The sequence below is a fragment of the Mustela putorius genome, unplaced genomic scaffold, assembly GCF_011764305.1.
Source record: "Mustela putorius furo isolate JIRA1106 unplaced genomic scaffold, ASM1176430v1.1 tig00537227_pilon_pilon_pilon, whole genome shotgun sequence".
NCBI lineage: Eukaryota > Metazoa > Chordata > Mammalia > Carnivora > Mustelidae > Mustela > Mustela putorius.
The window spans coordinates 43185740-43200089 of NW_025422368.1; the positions used below are offsets into that span (position 1 = coordinate 43185740).

The 14350-nt window shown below is 37.6% G+C and overlaps 1 protein-coding gene across 5 annotated transcripts in view; it reads left to right on the plus strand.

The window, feature by feature from the left end:
• The first annotated feature begins 1924 nt into the window (after positions 1–1924).
• NUP107 (nucleoporin 107) overlaps positions 1925–14350 on the plus strand; it is a 45259-nt gene continuing 32833 nt past the window's right edge. For 2 of the 5 annotated variants that reach the window (XM_004752460.3, XM_013056078.2), the window contains exons 1-6: positions 1925–2121; positions 4074–4165; positions 4606–4692; positions 5498–5613; positions 7810–7954; positions 12164–12267. In XM_004752460.3, the coding sequence (XP_004752517.1) occupies positions 2114–2121; positions 4074–4165; positions 4606–4692; positions 5498–5613; positions 7810–7954; positions 12164–12267 (552 nt within the window). In that variant the 5' untranslated portion in view covers positions 1925–2113. Of the gene's footprint in view, positions 2122–2207; positions 2564–2826; positions 2965–4073; positions 4166–4605; positions 4693–5469; positions 5614–7809; positions 7955–12163; positions 12268–14350 lie in introns of those variants that run through there. The other 3 variants (XM_045073021.1, XM_013056077.2, XM_045073022.1) reach the window with 3 other exon arrangements.

Genomic DNA, 14350 nt, shown 5'->3' on the forward strand with positions numbered 1-14350 from the left:
CCCAAGCCTTTTCTCCAGCTTCTTAACAATTCTGTGAGTTTCTGATAGGCTTCTAGTAAATTCCCTTTTGCTTAAGTTAGCAATAGTGAATTTCTATCATTGAAATCAGGATCTCTAAAAATAAAGTTATAATATATACAATATGCACCACACAGGGAGTTATTCCAAATAGTTTTAAAGTACTTTTAAAAAATATTTTATTTATTGATTAGACAGAGATCACAAGTAGGTCGAGTAGCAGGCAGAGCAAGAGAGTAGAAGCTCCCTGCTGAGCAGAGAGCCCAACATGGGGCTCAGTCCCAGGACCCTGAGATCATTACCTGAGCTGAAGGCAGAGGCTAAACCCACTGGGCCACCCAGGCACCCTTATTCACAATAGTTTTAAAGCAGATAATCAAAATATTTTTAAATATTTTGGGGGTAGTATGATGTTCATGCCTACTAATTAAGTGTGTCAGCAACCCTCCCTGCACTCTTCAACAAGCATTTTCTCTTTTCCTATGAACTGAACATTGGGCTAATCCTTTGCCCAAACTGCTTTGTTTGTCTTATGGTCAGTCACTTCAAATACATTAGATGAATAGAACACATTGGAATTCAATTGCCAGGGGACACATGGCAAGAATCTGAACCACTGGCTCACACTGTGAGTAAATTTGCTCTAGCACCACAAAATCATTAGGTCCAGATTTCGCTTTCTATAAAAGAACAGGTGCGCTTTTGTACAGGAATATTAGGAGACAAGAAGAGTGAGAGAGAGCAAGAGTTGGACTCATAAAATAGGTTATTGAAAGAGTAGACTTTTTAAAATTTTAGTAGTGCAAGATCGGTTTCTGGATAGAGTTAGGAGATTCATCACTTACATACAATACCCAGTGCTCATCACAACAAGTGCTCTCTTTAATACTCATCACCCATCTAGCCCATCCCACTCACTTCCCTCCAGCAACCCTCACTTTGTTCTCTATTGTTAAGAGTCTCTTACAGTTTGTTTCTGAAAGAGGAGAATTTGAGGACTACTATGTGAAGCGTACATTTGGCATCTCATTTATCTTTGTGATAACTCTGATAAAGGTGTTACCTCCATTCTACAGATGGGGGGGGGGGTAATGGTGCAAGCCTAGATAGAACCCAAATTCACTTTTTTCCCCAAAAATGTCATGTGATTTTAGTGGGAATCCAGTATAAGAGGGCTTCCAGTACACTACCTAGGATTGCAGCAGAATATAAACAGGTAAGGCAAAACTTGGACTCATTCCTTCAGGGCCACAATATACTACTTTTGCCTATAGAGGTACTTTGAAATAGAGGGCAATACCGTCACCCTTTATCCTTTTTTTTGTATGTTTATTTCAAATTTTTTATTTAATTTAAGTTTAAATTTAAACTTTAAGTTAAAACTAAGTAAAAACTGCATACTGCAATTAACTTAAATGAAACTATTAGTTTCAGGAATAGAATTTAGTGATTCATCACTTACATATCACTCTTTATGCTTTTTAGGACAGCTGATCCTTTTCTCAATAGGGAAAAATATCAAGTAAAAAATAACCGTTATGGAAAAGAATTTCAAGAACTGTAGGGCGTTTGCATTAAAATTCAGACAAGGTGAGTATAGCGAGACTGACAGGGACGCCTGAGGTGGAGGGCAGAGTCTGCACGTCTGCATTCCCAGTCCACGGTTCCTTCTTACTAAGAATACCAGGAAACGATTGCACACATTTCCCTAGACTGTCAACACATTTCAAGTTTCCCTTTAGGATAACCTGGCGCTTGGACCACGCCTGCAAATACCCATCAGGCAAAGTGGCCGCCCCGCCTCCGCGCCGGACCCCCTCAGGCACCGCCCCCTGCCCCGCCCGGCCTGACGCCTCTACGCTCTACCACAGCCTTCGCGCCTGCGCAGGACGGACCTGCGGCTGTAGGCGGAAGTGGTCGCGCGTGCGCTGGAAGAGAAAGCTATTTCTTCCCTCCCTCCTCTTTTCCTCTAGGGCGGCTTTTCTAGGACATGCTTCCGGGTCAAAGAGTTTGCTTCCGGAAAGCGGGAAGGCTGAAGCGGGTTGATTAAATTGGAGTGGAGTTTGCGAGGTTCTCGTTGAAGAAGGCTGCGGCCATGGACAGGTCAGTTTAGGTGGTACTATCTAAGCTCGGAGACTTGCCCCTCCTGCTTGTTGGCGGAACGAAATAGGCGAAACCCAACTCTCAGAGGAAGCCGCGGAGGGCCCGGGTTTTGCCTTAGGACTCCTTACCCGGACTGGGGGTCACTGTAGATGGTGGAGGAAAGGCCGCTTGGGTCGGGGTGCATATAGACGGTGATAATGACCGTCTCACGGCAGCTCGGGCACGTGTTTTGTGTTTTCGCGCATTTTTCGCTCCTCGGGTGGGAGGGATAGGACGTGGCCCGGCGTTCGAGATGCTGAGTGACCTGCCCGAGATCACAAAGCCAGTCAGTGACGGAACTGGGTTCTCAACTCAGACTTTCTGATTCCAAGTTCCAGCATCAGAGTTACTGAATTGAGTTTTTTCAGTGACCTTGACACTATGCTAGCCACGTACGACATAGGTGAGTTTTTCTGTGTTCTTGGCCACGGGGAATTGGTTGTGTAGTGGAGGAGGCGTCCGAGTGTTGCAAAGTGATGTGTTTTGACTGTTCTATGAGAATAGAAAATGAGGATGCGGTTAAGTCTACCTGTCACGGGAAGTAGCAGGAAGAATTCTCAAAGGAAGTAACTTTCTAGTTAGTCTGAATAATAGTAGCCAACATTGAGTTCCTTAACGCTTTCAATATATTACTAGCTAATTTAATTTTCCTATCTTTGAGGATAGGTACTATGATCCTCTTTTCATAGATAACACTGGGGCTAAAAGAGCTTAAGAACTTGGTCACAGTTAGGAAGCTAATAAATAGAAGAACCAAGTTGCCAACCTGGATCAATGTGCCTCCAGACTCCAGGTGGCTTTCTGGTGAGTTAAGTGTTTACTGGGTGGATCAAAGGGGCAAACGTAGGCCTCTGTAGAGGAAACAACATGTACAGGGTGCAAGAATATGAAAAGGAGGGGCGCCTGGGTGGCTCAGTGGGTTAAGCCGCTGCCTTCGGCTCAGGTCATGATCTCAGGGTCCTGGGATCGAGTCCCACATCGGGCTCTCTGCTCGGCAGGGGGCCTGCTTCCCTTCCTCTCTCTGTGATCTCTTCCCTTCCTCTCTCCTACTGTGATCTCTCTCTGTCAAATAAATAAATAAAATCTAAAAAAAAAAAAAAAGAATATGAAAAGGAATGTGCTGTGTAGTCTAATGGTCATATGCAATATGTGTTTGTGTGGAGATGTTGGTTGCTGAATATAAGGCTGAACTGGTAAGTTAGGGTTAGGCTGTAAAAAACAAAGGAAATTTGGACTTGATTCTGTAAGCCAGAGAGATTCCGTAGGCTTCAGAGCTACCAAAGGTTTTAAGTGGAGGAAAAGCACATTAGATTTATTTCTCAAAATACAGGTCTTTTAATTCACATAATTTATGTTCTAGACCTTGGACTGAGAATGGTGGGAGATCATGGACACTGTGACTGCAATAGTACTGAGACAAGAGACACCATTAGTGTACCCTGCGGAGAAGTTTTCTCTCCAAGTTACTAGAATTCTTTTTTACTTAGCCTTCCGTCACACCAGTCCAAACAACAGAATTTTTCATAGTACCTCTGGTTTGAAACATTTTGGAAACTACAGAAGATCCTTATAAGAGATAGTTGCTGCAGTTTTAGGGAACTCCTCAAATTAGCAGAGGAAATACCTGCCTTCCTGAAGCAATTATGTGAAATGGTGTTACAGATTCCTAGTGTTGAAATCATTCCATAGGCAAATATAGTGAGTACTAGAAACTCAAAGATGCCTGTGCAGGAAAAATTTGGGAGGGACTTTGAAGGATAACCAAGATTTGGAAACAGCACTGTCAACCAAAAGATCAAAGACTTGGCTCCTAGGATGATCTATACCTTGAGTGACCCAGGGTCCTTTGCTCCAATGATGATAAAGTTCTTTGCAAATGCTACATTCACATGAATTTAATGACACTATTTTAGGAGTGGCTATGGCGAGATGTCATCCCCTGTGATCCGGGAGGCAGAGGTGACTCGGACTGCTCGGAAACAGAGTGCTCAAAAAAGAGTTTTAAGTATCCTTTTCATTGTAAGTGTTGTTATACAAGTTACCATATGCTTGGAATCAGGATTATAGAATTTTCTTTTTATGAGATATACTAAAACTCGCTATTATAATAAAATGCTGTGGAATTAAATTTTTTAAGTTCCCAGATCTGTTTGGTAAATGCTGAAATTCAGGGAGATTAAGATTTGTGTTACCCTGAAAATAGGGCATTCTGTTTTACTATCATATTATAGCTTCTGCTGAGATTAGGTAAAGACCATGTGTAGTAATCTAAGACTGATATCTGTGAAATTAAATGGTAGTGGGAGTTATTTACTCTTTTTGCGTAGACAAAATCGTTGCCATAAAAAATATGTATTCACATATTTTATGTAGTGTAAATATGGTTAATTTGATCTTTAGTGGTGTCTTTTCTATGTGGAAAACTTTTCTTAACACTTCCTATAGTTCGGCCATCCCAAGATGAAATTTTTGCTACTACTACACCAAGAAACCAGGTTATCCCTCGGACTCCCAGTTCATTTCGACCACCTTGTAAGATTTTTTTGCCTTTAAAGCATTTAATAATAATAATGGTAGCTGTAGGTTAAGACTGAACAATGCACATAATATAATCTTTGGTTACAGTATCAATAATTAAGAACAAATAATAATGACTACAGTTACTATTTGTTGAACTCTTACCATGTACAAGGTACTGTACTTTACATAAATACACAGTCACTGTAACATAATTATCTCTATTTTGCCAAAACAAAGTGAGACTTGGACAATCTATTCTGTAAGGATAGCATGGCTGAGTAAATATGTAAGTAATGGAATCAAAATTCAAGCAGTGATTGTATACTTCAAAGCCTATGCCCTGTACACTAAATGGCCTCTTCAGAATGCTTTATAAAATTGGAATATGAAGAATCCATAGACTTAGTCATGTCCCTTTTTTTTTTTTTTTTTTAACCACTTGGTTATGTTCTAACGAAAGCATCTCTATTTGTAGTAAAAATTTTTCCTGATGGGCTCAATAGTACCAAAAGCTGAAATTTAGAGAAATAAGTTAAATCTTCATATGATGGAAATGTTAATATTTTTAAAGTATTTACTTGGTTAGAATCTATGTAACTGAAAACAAAGTTATTGGGGCCACCTGGCTGACTCAGTAGAGCATATGACCCTTGATCTTGGGGTTATGAGTTTGAGCCCACTTTGGGTGTAGAGATTACTTAAATAAATTTTAAAAATTAAAAAAAAAGACAAGTTATTTATTGTTTGTTTAATTGTTTTGTTTTCGTGATCACTGTTCATGTACTTTAGGTTCTTTTTACTAACCTCTTATTTGTAGTTACTCCACCCGGCCGAAGCTCACTAAGGCATCCAGATGTTTCCTGCATTCTTGGAACAGGAGGCAGGTCTCCCCGGCTTACACAGTCTTCAGGGTTCTTGGGAAACCTATCTATGGTATGTAGAAAGCAGGGCTGAAAATTTCTCTCTTTATGCAAAAGTATGATATTGAGCTGAAATGCCTTTAGTGTGATTTGAAGTCGTAGTCATCAAAAGAGTAAGTAGGTGACAGAGACTGAAATAATTTTTAGGTTAGGTTTTCAGAAAATCCTGAAGCGTCTCATGTCACAGGTGGAAGCTGTGACGCCGAAAACATTTAGGTGCAGATAGATTGTATTAATCTGATAGTCTGCTGATCCTAAGAAATAATTGGTGGGCTGCTGACAGCTATAAAAGCTGAGCCCTGATTTGAAGCATGGAAGAGTAGGAAGCCAAGAGTAATGGATGAAGAGTAGCATAAGGAAGAGAGACACGGCATTAAAGGAAAGAAAAGGGAAATGTTGGGAAAAGTACATGAGATGCTCTTCAGGAATTACTGTGGTACAGTATTGAAAATTGAATATATATTGAAATACCATATAAACTAATACAGATCGACTTGACCTAGGTGTTTAAAATATCCTCTAGAAAAAGAAAGGATTGTATCTAACTGAGACAGACACAGAACTGAGTTCTGTTGGAGTAGTAGAGTATGATGGCTAGTTTAGTGCTTAAAAACAAGATAAAAATGGTCCTTCTATGTTTGCCTCTTTGCTTATTAAAAAGGCACAGGGATTTTTACACACACTTGAAATTGTCTAGATTAGGTTTTCTGAAGAATGGTTTTACATGTTAAATCTCTCCTGTCTTAATCTTTAAAATATTTATTGTCTTACAGATTTTGTGTTAATGTCTAACAGTGATCTAGCCAATGAGCAGTTTTACTCTGCATATGAATCTGGTTCATTTTGGCAGTGTTGCTTGAAAACATGAGGGAATTGACCACATTTGGTTTTAAACAAAAGAAGATGACTTATTATTTACTGTTTCAGAATTGCAAGATTAATAGTAAAATTCTTACTGTCTTAAAACCCAGGACAGAGAAAATATGTATTGATTATTATAAAATGTTTGGTTTTAAATATACTTTTTATTGTTGCTTGTGCCTGGATTTTAAATAAAGGCAATTTAAAAAAAAATAAAGATTAAAATTTTTAAACCTTCAGATAGCTTTCTCTGGCTTAAAAAGATGAATTTTAAATGTGAATTTTAAAAATAGGGACATGTTTTTAACATTTTATACATGTCCAAAAATAGTAGAGTAAGCCCCCATGTATGTTCTCATTGCCCAGTTATCAATATATGGCTGATATTGTCTCATCTACACCCACAAGCGTTTCTTCTATGCTACTTTACAACTCCCAGATTTCACACCACTTTACCTATAAATAGTTTCGTATATGTCTCCCAAGACATAAGAATATATTTCTTTAACACATTCCTATTAACACATCTAACACTGTATATACACACACACACACAGTAATTCCTTTATCATTTCAAATTTCCATTTTGTATGTATTTTTTCATTATTGTTTATATTTCATTAAGTATTCATATTTCCTTGGTTATGGCAATTTTTTTAAGTTGGTTTGTTTAAATTAGGCTTCATATAAAATAAACACATTGCATATGCTTGATATGTCTCATCTTTTAAACTTTCTCCACATAATGTGGAGAGATTCTTTTTTAAAGGTTTTATTTATTTATTTATTTGACAGAGAGAGATCGCAGGTAGGCAGAGAGAGAGAGAGGAGGAAGCCGGCTCCCTGAGGAGAAGAGAGCCACATGCGGGGCTCGATCCCAGAACCCTGGGATCATGGCCTGAGCTGAAGGCAGAGGCTTTAACCCACTGAGCCACCCAGGCACCCCGATATGTCTCATCTTTTAATCTGTAATTTCTTCCGTCATCCCTTTTATTACCATTTATATATTGATAAGACTGTGTCATAGGTCCCTTACAATTTCCCAGTCGTGAAAAACTGATATGAACCTAGAGCAGTAGGATTTACCTGTTAATATCAGCTTCAGTAGTACAAATGCAATGTTTATTGCCTTTAAAAAATATATATGGAGTAGTACAAAGAAGAAAACAGTCATGAAAGCTGTGATTTCCTTAACAAAATAGCCTATGGCTATCTCTTAAATATGAAAAATACATATAGAGGTTTAAAAAAAATTTAGCAATAGTTTAAAGTTTTTATTCCCTCAATGGCAGTAGGTCATTCATTACTTTTTTATATCTTCCTGGTTTGTTGTTTTTTTGTTTTTTAGGTAACTAATCTGGATGACAGTAATTGGACCACTGCATTCATGTCACAGCGATCAGGAACCCTCACAAACACGGAGTCTCACAGTGTAACAGAGGATGTAACTCTGAGTGCTGTTATGTTACGTGAGGATGACCCTGGTGAAGCTGGTAAGATGGCTTTGAGCTTTTTAACGAAGTAGCCTGCTCCTTTACTACGATGAAGGAAGCTATCTCTTCCTTGTGAATGTCATTAACATAGTTTTTGTTAAGCTGATTAGTAAAGCCTGAGTCATTTGATGTAGTCTCTTTGGAACTTTGAGAACCTCACCTGAGTTCTCAGCTATAGCATCTTGCTTCTGTTTAAATACCTTGTCAGGTGAGTAGACTAGTCTCATCTTTATTCTTTTCACATTTGTTCTGTTGGAAGAACATCTCTCTTTTTTTTTTTTTAGGTTTAGTTTTCAGATAATACCGTTGATATGTTTTGATGTGGGTGCTAATGCTGCTTTTGTTTTATTTTGTTTTGTTTTCAAATAGTATTGTGACCTTTCTAGTTTTAGGTTGGTTATTACCATTCCCTTTTGGAAAAAAGTATGCTTTTCATGTGTCTGTGTGTAGTCATTATTACAGAGGTTCTTCACTTTATCATCATCATAAGCTAACATAATAGAGTCTGTATGCTTACCTCTGCATGAACATTATCTCCTGTAACAATCCATTAAAGAGTTACAATAACTATACCCATTTGTGGGGAAAGGAAACTGCTGCTCTTTGTGGTTAACCTGCTTCAGCTCACCTGGCTTAGAATTGAGGGCACCAGGATTTGAAAATAAGCAGTTTGATTTCACAGCACTTCTCTTAACACTGTGGTAACCACTGCTTCCTTGTAGTATCTGCCAATAATAAGTACTCAAATTTTGAGTGACTCAGAAATCCTTTATACTGAATCTTTAAAATACAAAAAAATGTTCATTTTTAGTATGAGTAATGGATGAGACCTTAAATACGATACAGTACTTTAGTAGAGTGTATGTATGTTCCCTGAGTAGACCATGTCATCTTAGTATCTGTTCTGTCTCAGCTTCTTTGTTATGTATTTAAAATGCAATTCAGATATTTTAAATTTTGGTTCACATTTTCTTAGTGATTGTGGATAGATCACATTAATACCTAACACATCTTCAGGCTCTTAAAAGACTTGTAGGTAACAAGAAAAAAAGTTGATACATTGGACTACATCAAAATCTAAATTTTCTGTGCATCAAAAGATACAATCAGTAGAGTGAAAAGGCAGCCCATGGAATGGGAGGATATTTGCAATTCTTATATCTGATAGGAAGTTAATATCTAGAATGTAGAAAGAACTACTACTCAACAACAAAAAACAACACAATTTAAAAATGGGCAAAGGATTTAAATAGACATTTCTCCAAAGAAGATATAAAAATGGCCAATACGAATATGTTATGATGCTCATCATTACTAATCATTAGGGAAATGCAGATCAAAACTGAAATGAGACCACCTCACACCCATTAGGAAGGATACTACCAAATCAAAACAAACAAACGAAAAGAAAATAACGAGTGTTGGCAAGGATGTGGAGAAATTGGAGCCCTTGTGCATTATTGGTGGGAAATTAAAATTGTGCAGTGCTATGGAAAACAGATGGTGATTCCTCAAAAAATAGAATTACCGTATGATGAGCAATTCTGCTTTTGGGTATATGCCGCAGAAAAATGAAATCAGGATCACAAAGAAATTTGTGTATCATTGTTTGTAGCCCCATTATTCATGATAACCAAAAGGTAGAAGCAACCCAAATGTCCTTTGATGGATGAATGGATAAATAGATATGTTATATACATATACTGGATATTATTCAGCCTTAAAAAGTAAGGAAGTTCAGACAATATACTACAACATGAATGAAACTTGAAGATATTTTGCCAAATGAAATAAGTAGGTGACAAAAGAACAAATAGTGTATGATTCGACTTATATGAGGTACCTAAAGTAATCAGACTCCTGGAAGATAGAATGATGATTGCTAGGGACTATGGGAAAGAGGAATGGAGTAATTATTTAATAGGTACAGAGTTTTGTTTTTGGTTTTTTTTTTTTTTTAAGATTTTATTTATTTATCGGGGGGGGGGGGGAGAGTGAGGCACAGGCAGACAGAATGGCAGGCAGAGACAGAGGGAGAAGCAGGCTCCCTGCCGAGCAAGGAGCCCGATGTGGGACTCGATCCCAGGATGCTGGGATCATGACCTGAGCCGAAGGCAGCTGCTTAACCAACTGAGCCACCCAGGCGTCCCAGTTTTGGGTTTTTTTAATTGAGATATAATTGACATACTACATTGTGTAAGTTTAAGGTATACAACATTAAATTGATGTATTTACATATTGCATTGTGATTACTAGTGTTGGCTAATACCTCCATCATACCTTCACATCACAGAAATACTATTTCTTTTTTGTGGTGAGAACATTTAAGATCTAGTCTCTCAGTACCTTCGAACTGTATATAATACAGATTTGTTGACTGTAATCAATGCTATACATTAGATTTCCAGAACTTACTCATCTCCTAACCGCAAGTTTGTACCCTTTGACCAACATCTTCAATTTTCTCACCTATTTGCCCCGTAGCCACTCCTCTACCCTTTATTTATAAGATCTCGGATTTTTAAAATTCCATGTGTAAGTGTTATCTTATAGTATTTGTCTTTCTCTGTCAGATTTATTTCGCTTAGCGTAATGTCCTCAAAGTCCATCCACATTGTCACTAGTGGCAAGATTTCCTTCTTTCTGATGGCTGAATAATATTCAATTGTATGTATTACCACTTCTTTACCCGTTAATCTCATGATGGATACTTGGGTTGTTTCCATGTCTTTGCTATTAAGAGTAGTGCTGCAGTGAACATAGGAGTGCAGATACCTTTTTGATATTCTGTTTTCATTTTCTTTGGCTATATATGCAGAAGTGAGATTATGGTTTCATATGGTCATTCTTTTTAAAATTTTTTGAGGAACCTCCATACTCTTCTATAGTAAACTGTACCAGTTTACATTCTTACCGATAGTACACAAAAGTTCCCGTTTCTTTACATCACAGCACTTGTTTTTTCTTATCTTATTAATGATAGCCATCCTGACCAGTGTGAAGCAATACTTTCATTGTATTGATTTATGTTTTTTTCTGATACTAACATGGAGCATCTTTTCATATATCTCTTGGCGATTTGTAGGTCCTTGGAGAAATACTATTCAGTTCCTCTGCCCATTTTTTAGTTAGACTGGAGTTTTTTTGTTAATGAATTATATGAGTTCTCTATATATTTTGGAATTAACCTCCTAGCAGATACATGGTTTGCAAATATTTCCACCCATTCCAGAGGTTGTGTGTTTGCTTTTTCATTTTGTTAATTGTTTCTTTTGCTGTACAGGGCTTTTTAGATTGATGTAGTCTTACTTTTTGAGTTTGCTTTTGTTTCTTGTACTTTGATGTCATATCCAAAAAAACTGTTGCCACGACCAATGTCAAAGAGCTCTTTGCCTATATATTTTTTCTAGGTATTTTATAGTTGCAGGTCTTCTATTTAAGTCTTTAATCTATGTCAAGTTAATTTTTATGAGTAGTATAAGATAGGGTCCAGTTTTATTTTTCTGTATGTGGTCACCCTTTTCCCAGCACACTTTATCGAAAAGGCTGTCTTGGGACACCTGGGTGGCTCAGTTGGTTAAGCATCTTCAAGTCCTATTGGGCTTCTTGCTCAGCAGGAAGCCTGCTTCTCCCTCTACCTGCTGCTCCTTCTGCCTATACTCTTCTGTCTCACTCTCTCTCTGGCAAATAAATAAATAAAATCTTTTTTAAAAAATGAAAAGGCTGTCCTTTCCCCACTGAGTATTCTTGGTTCCTCTGTCAAATACTATTTGATTGTGTTATGTGGGAGTTTATTTCTGGACTCATCCATTGGTCTGTGTGTCTGTTTTTATGCCAGTCTCATACTGTTTTGATTACTAAAACTTTGTAGTATAGTTTGAGATCAAGTATGATGCCTCCACTTTCTTGCTCTTAGGATTGCTTCGGCTATGCTGAGTTGTAGTTTTGTAAGATGAAAAGAGTTCTGTGGGTAGATGGTGGTGATGGTTCTACAACAGTGTGAATGTACTTAATGCCACTAACTACATAAAAGAGGTTAAAATCGTAAATTTTGTTATATTTTTCTTACCACAGTTAAAATTTTTAAGAAAATACAGAAGTGAAGGGAAAAAAGGGATGTGTAGCTATGTTTTTAAGTGTTCGAAGAAACAGAATTACCTAGGAATATGTCACTTAACTTTTTGTTCCTTTTCTTTTTATGTGTTCTAGCATCCATGAGTATGTATTCTGATTTCCTGCAGTCTTTTTTAAAGCACTCTTCGTCTACAGTTTTTGACCTTGTAGAAGAGTATGAAAACATTTGTAGTTGTCAGGTAAGTTTTGCACTAAGTTTGGTCAGACTTCAGTACTCTTAGTTTTTTGAACAGCCTCAACCTGTGAATTTCCATACTTTATTTAAAGGGGATGCCTTAGGGGTATAGTGGCAGGGGTGGCATGGTTGGGACATTAGCCAGAGCAGCTCTGCTTTTTGCATATTGAAGTTCCATAAAAGATTTATTTGGAAACAAAAGGATTCTGCTGCTTTAAAAGAAATTTTAAAAAGGAAAATCCAAAATATACAAAGAACTCTTAAAATCCAACAATCAGGAAATGAACAGACCAATTAAAAAAATGGACATGGGGCTCCTGGGTGGCTTAGGGTTAAGCGTCCAACTCTTAGCTTAGCTCAGGTCTTGATCTCGGGGTTGTGAGTTCAAGCCCCCTGTTGGCCTCCATGCTGGGCATGAAGCCTACTTTAAAAAAGAAAAAAAAAGACAAACTATGTTAATAGACAGCACGCCACAGAAGATACACAGTTGGCAAATAAGCATATGAAAAAATGTTCAACATCGTGTGTCATTATGGAATTGTAAATCAAAACAATGAGATGTCACAGTACACCTATTAGAATGGCAAAAGTCCCAAACACTAACAACGCTAAATGCCAACAAGGATGTGGAGCAGCAGTAACTCATACATTGTTGATGGAAATGCAAAATGGTATAGCCACTTTGTAAGACATTTTCTCAGTTTCTTACAAAACTGAGCATACTCCTATCTTATGATTCAACAACATTCATACTCTGGTATTTACCAAAATGAATTAAAAACTTATGCCCACACAAAAACCTGCATATAGATGTTTATAGCAGCTTTATTTGTAATTGCCTAAACTTAGAAGCAAAAAAGATGTCCTTTAGTAAGTGAATGGATAAATCAACCGTGGTACTTAAAGACTATATTGATTGATGCTAAAACGAAATAAGCTATCAAGCCATGAAGAGACAAGAATGAACCCTAAACACATATTACTAAGCTAAAGAAATCACTTTGAAACAGCTACATACTGTTTAAATCCAACTATATGACGTTTTGGAAAAGGCAAAACTTGGAGAGAATAAAAAGACCTGTGGTTGCCCAGGGATGGAGAAAATAAGGATGAAAAGTGGAGCTGGGTGGTGAGTGAGACTACTCTGTATGAGATTATAATGTGGATACCTGTTGTACATTTGTCAAAACCCGTAGAATATACAACACCAATGCCTGGGTGGATCAGTTGTTTAAGCATCTGCCTTCCACTCAGGTCATGATCCCAGGACCCTGGGATTGAGTCCCACATCAGGATCCTAGCTCAGCAGGGAGCCTTTTTCTCCCTCTGCCTGTTGCTCCTCCATCTTGTGCTCTCTCTCTGACAAATAAATAAAATCTTTAAAAAAAAAAAAAAAAAAAGAATATACTGCACCAAGAGTGAGCTCTTTAATATAAACTGGGGACTTCAGGATGATCATGGCAGGTCAGTGTTGGTCATTGATTGCTGTAGCAGATGTACTCTTCTGGTACTAGATATTCCTAATAAGGGGTGAAGTTACACGTGGAGTCAGAAAGCATTGGGAACTCTGTACTTTCCACTCAGTTTTGCTGTGAACCTAAAACTGCTTGAAAAAATTGTCTCTTTTACTGTATTATTTATTTATTTTAGAGAGCAAGTCCGCATGTGAGCTGGGGGAGTAGCAAAGAAAGGATGAGGAGAGGGAAGGGGAAAGAATTTCAAGCAGATTCCTTCCGCATGCCAAGGATGTAGCCTGACTTGGGACTTCATCTCACAACCCTGAGGTCATGACCTGAACCAAAACCAAGAGTTGGCTCCTTAATTATCTGAGCCAGTAAGGCGCCTGTTAAAAAAACTCTATTTTTTTTAAAAAAAGGAAAAGGAGGTGTGCCTGGCTGGCTCTGTTGGAAAAGCATGCAACTCTTGATCTTGGTATCTTGAGTTCTAGCCCCACATTGGGTGTAGAGATTACATTAAAAATTAGTAAATAAACTTAAAAAAAAGGACTTCAAATAACTATTGCATTTAAGAATGATTGAAATAATAGCCAATATTTTCTGAGCATTTAATACTATTTCAATAATAAT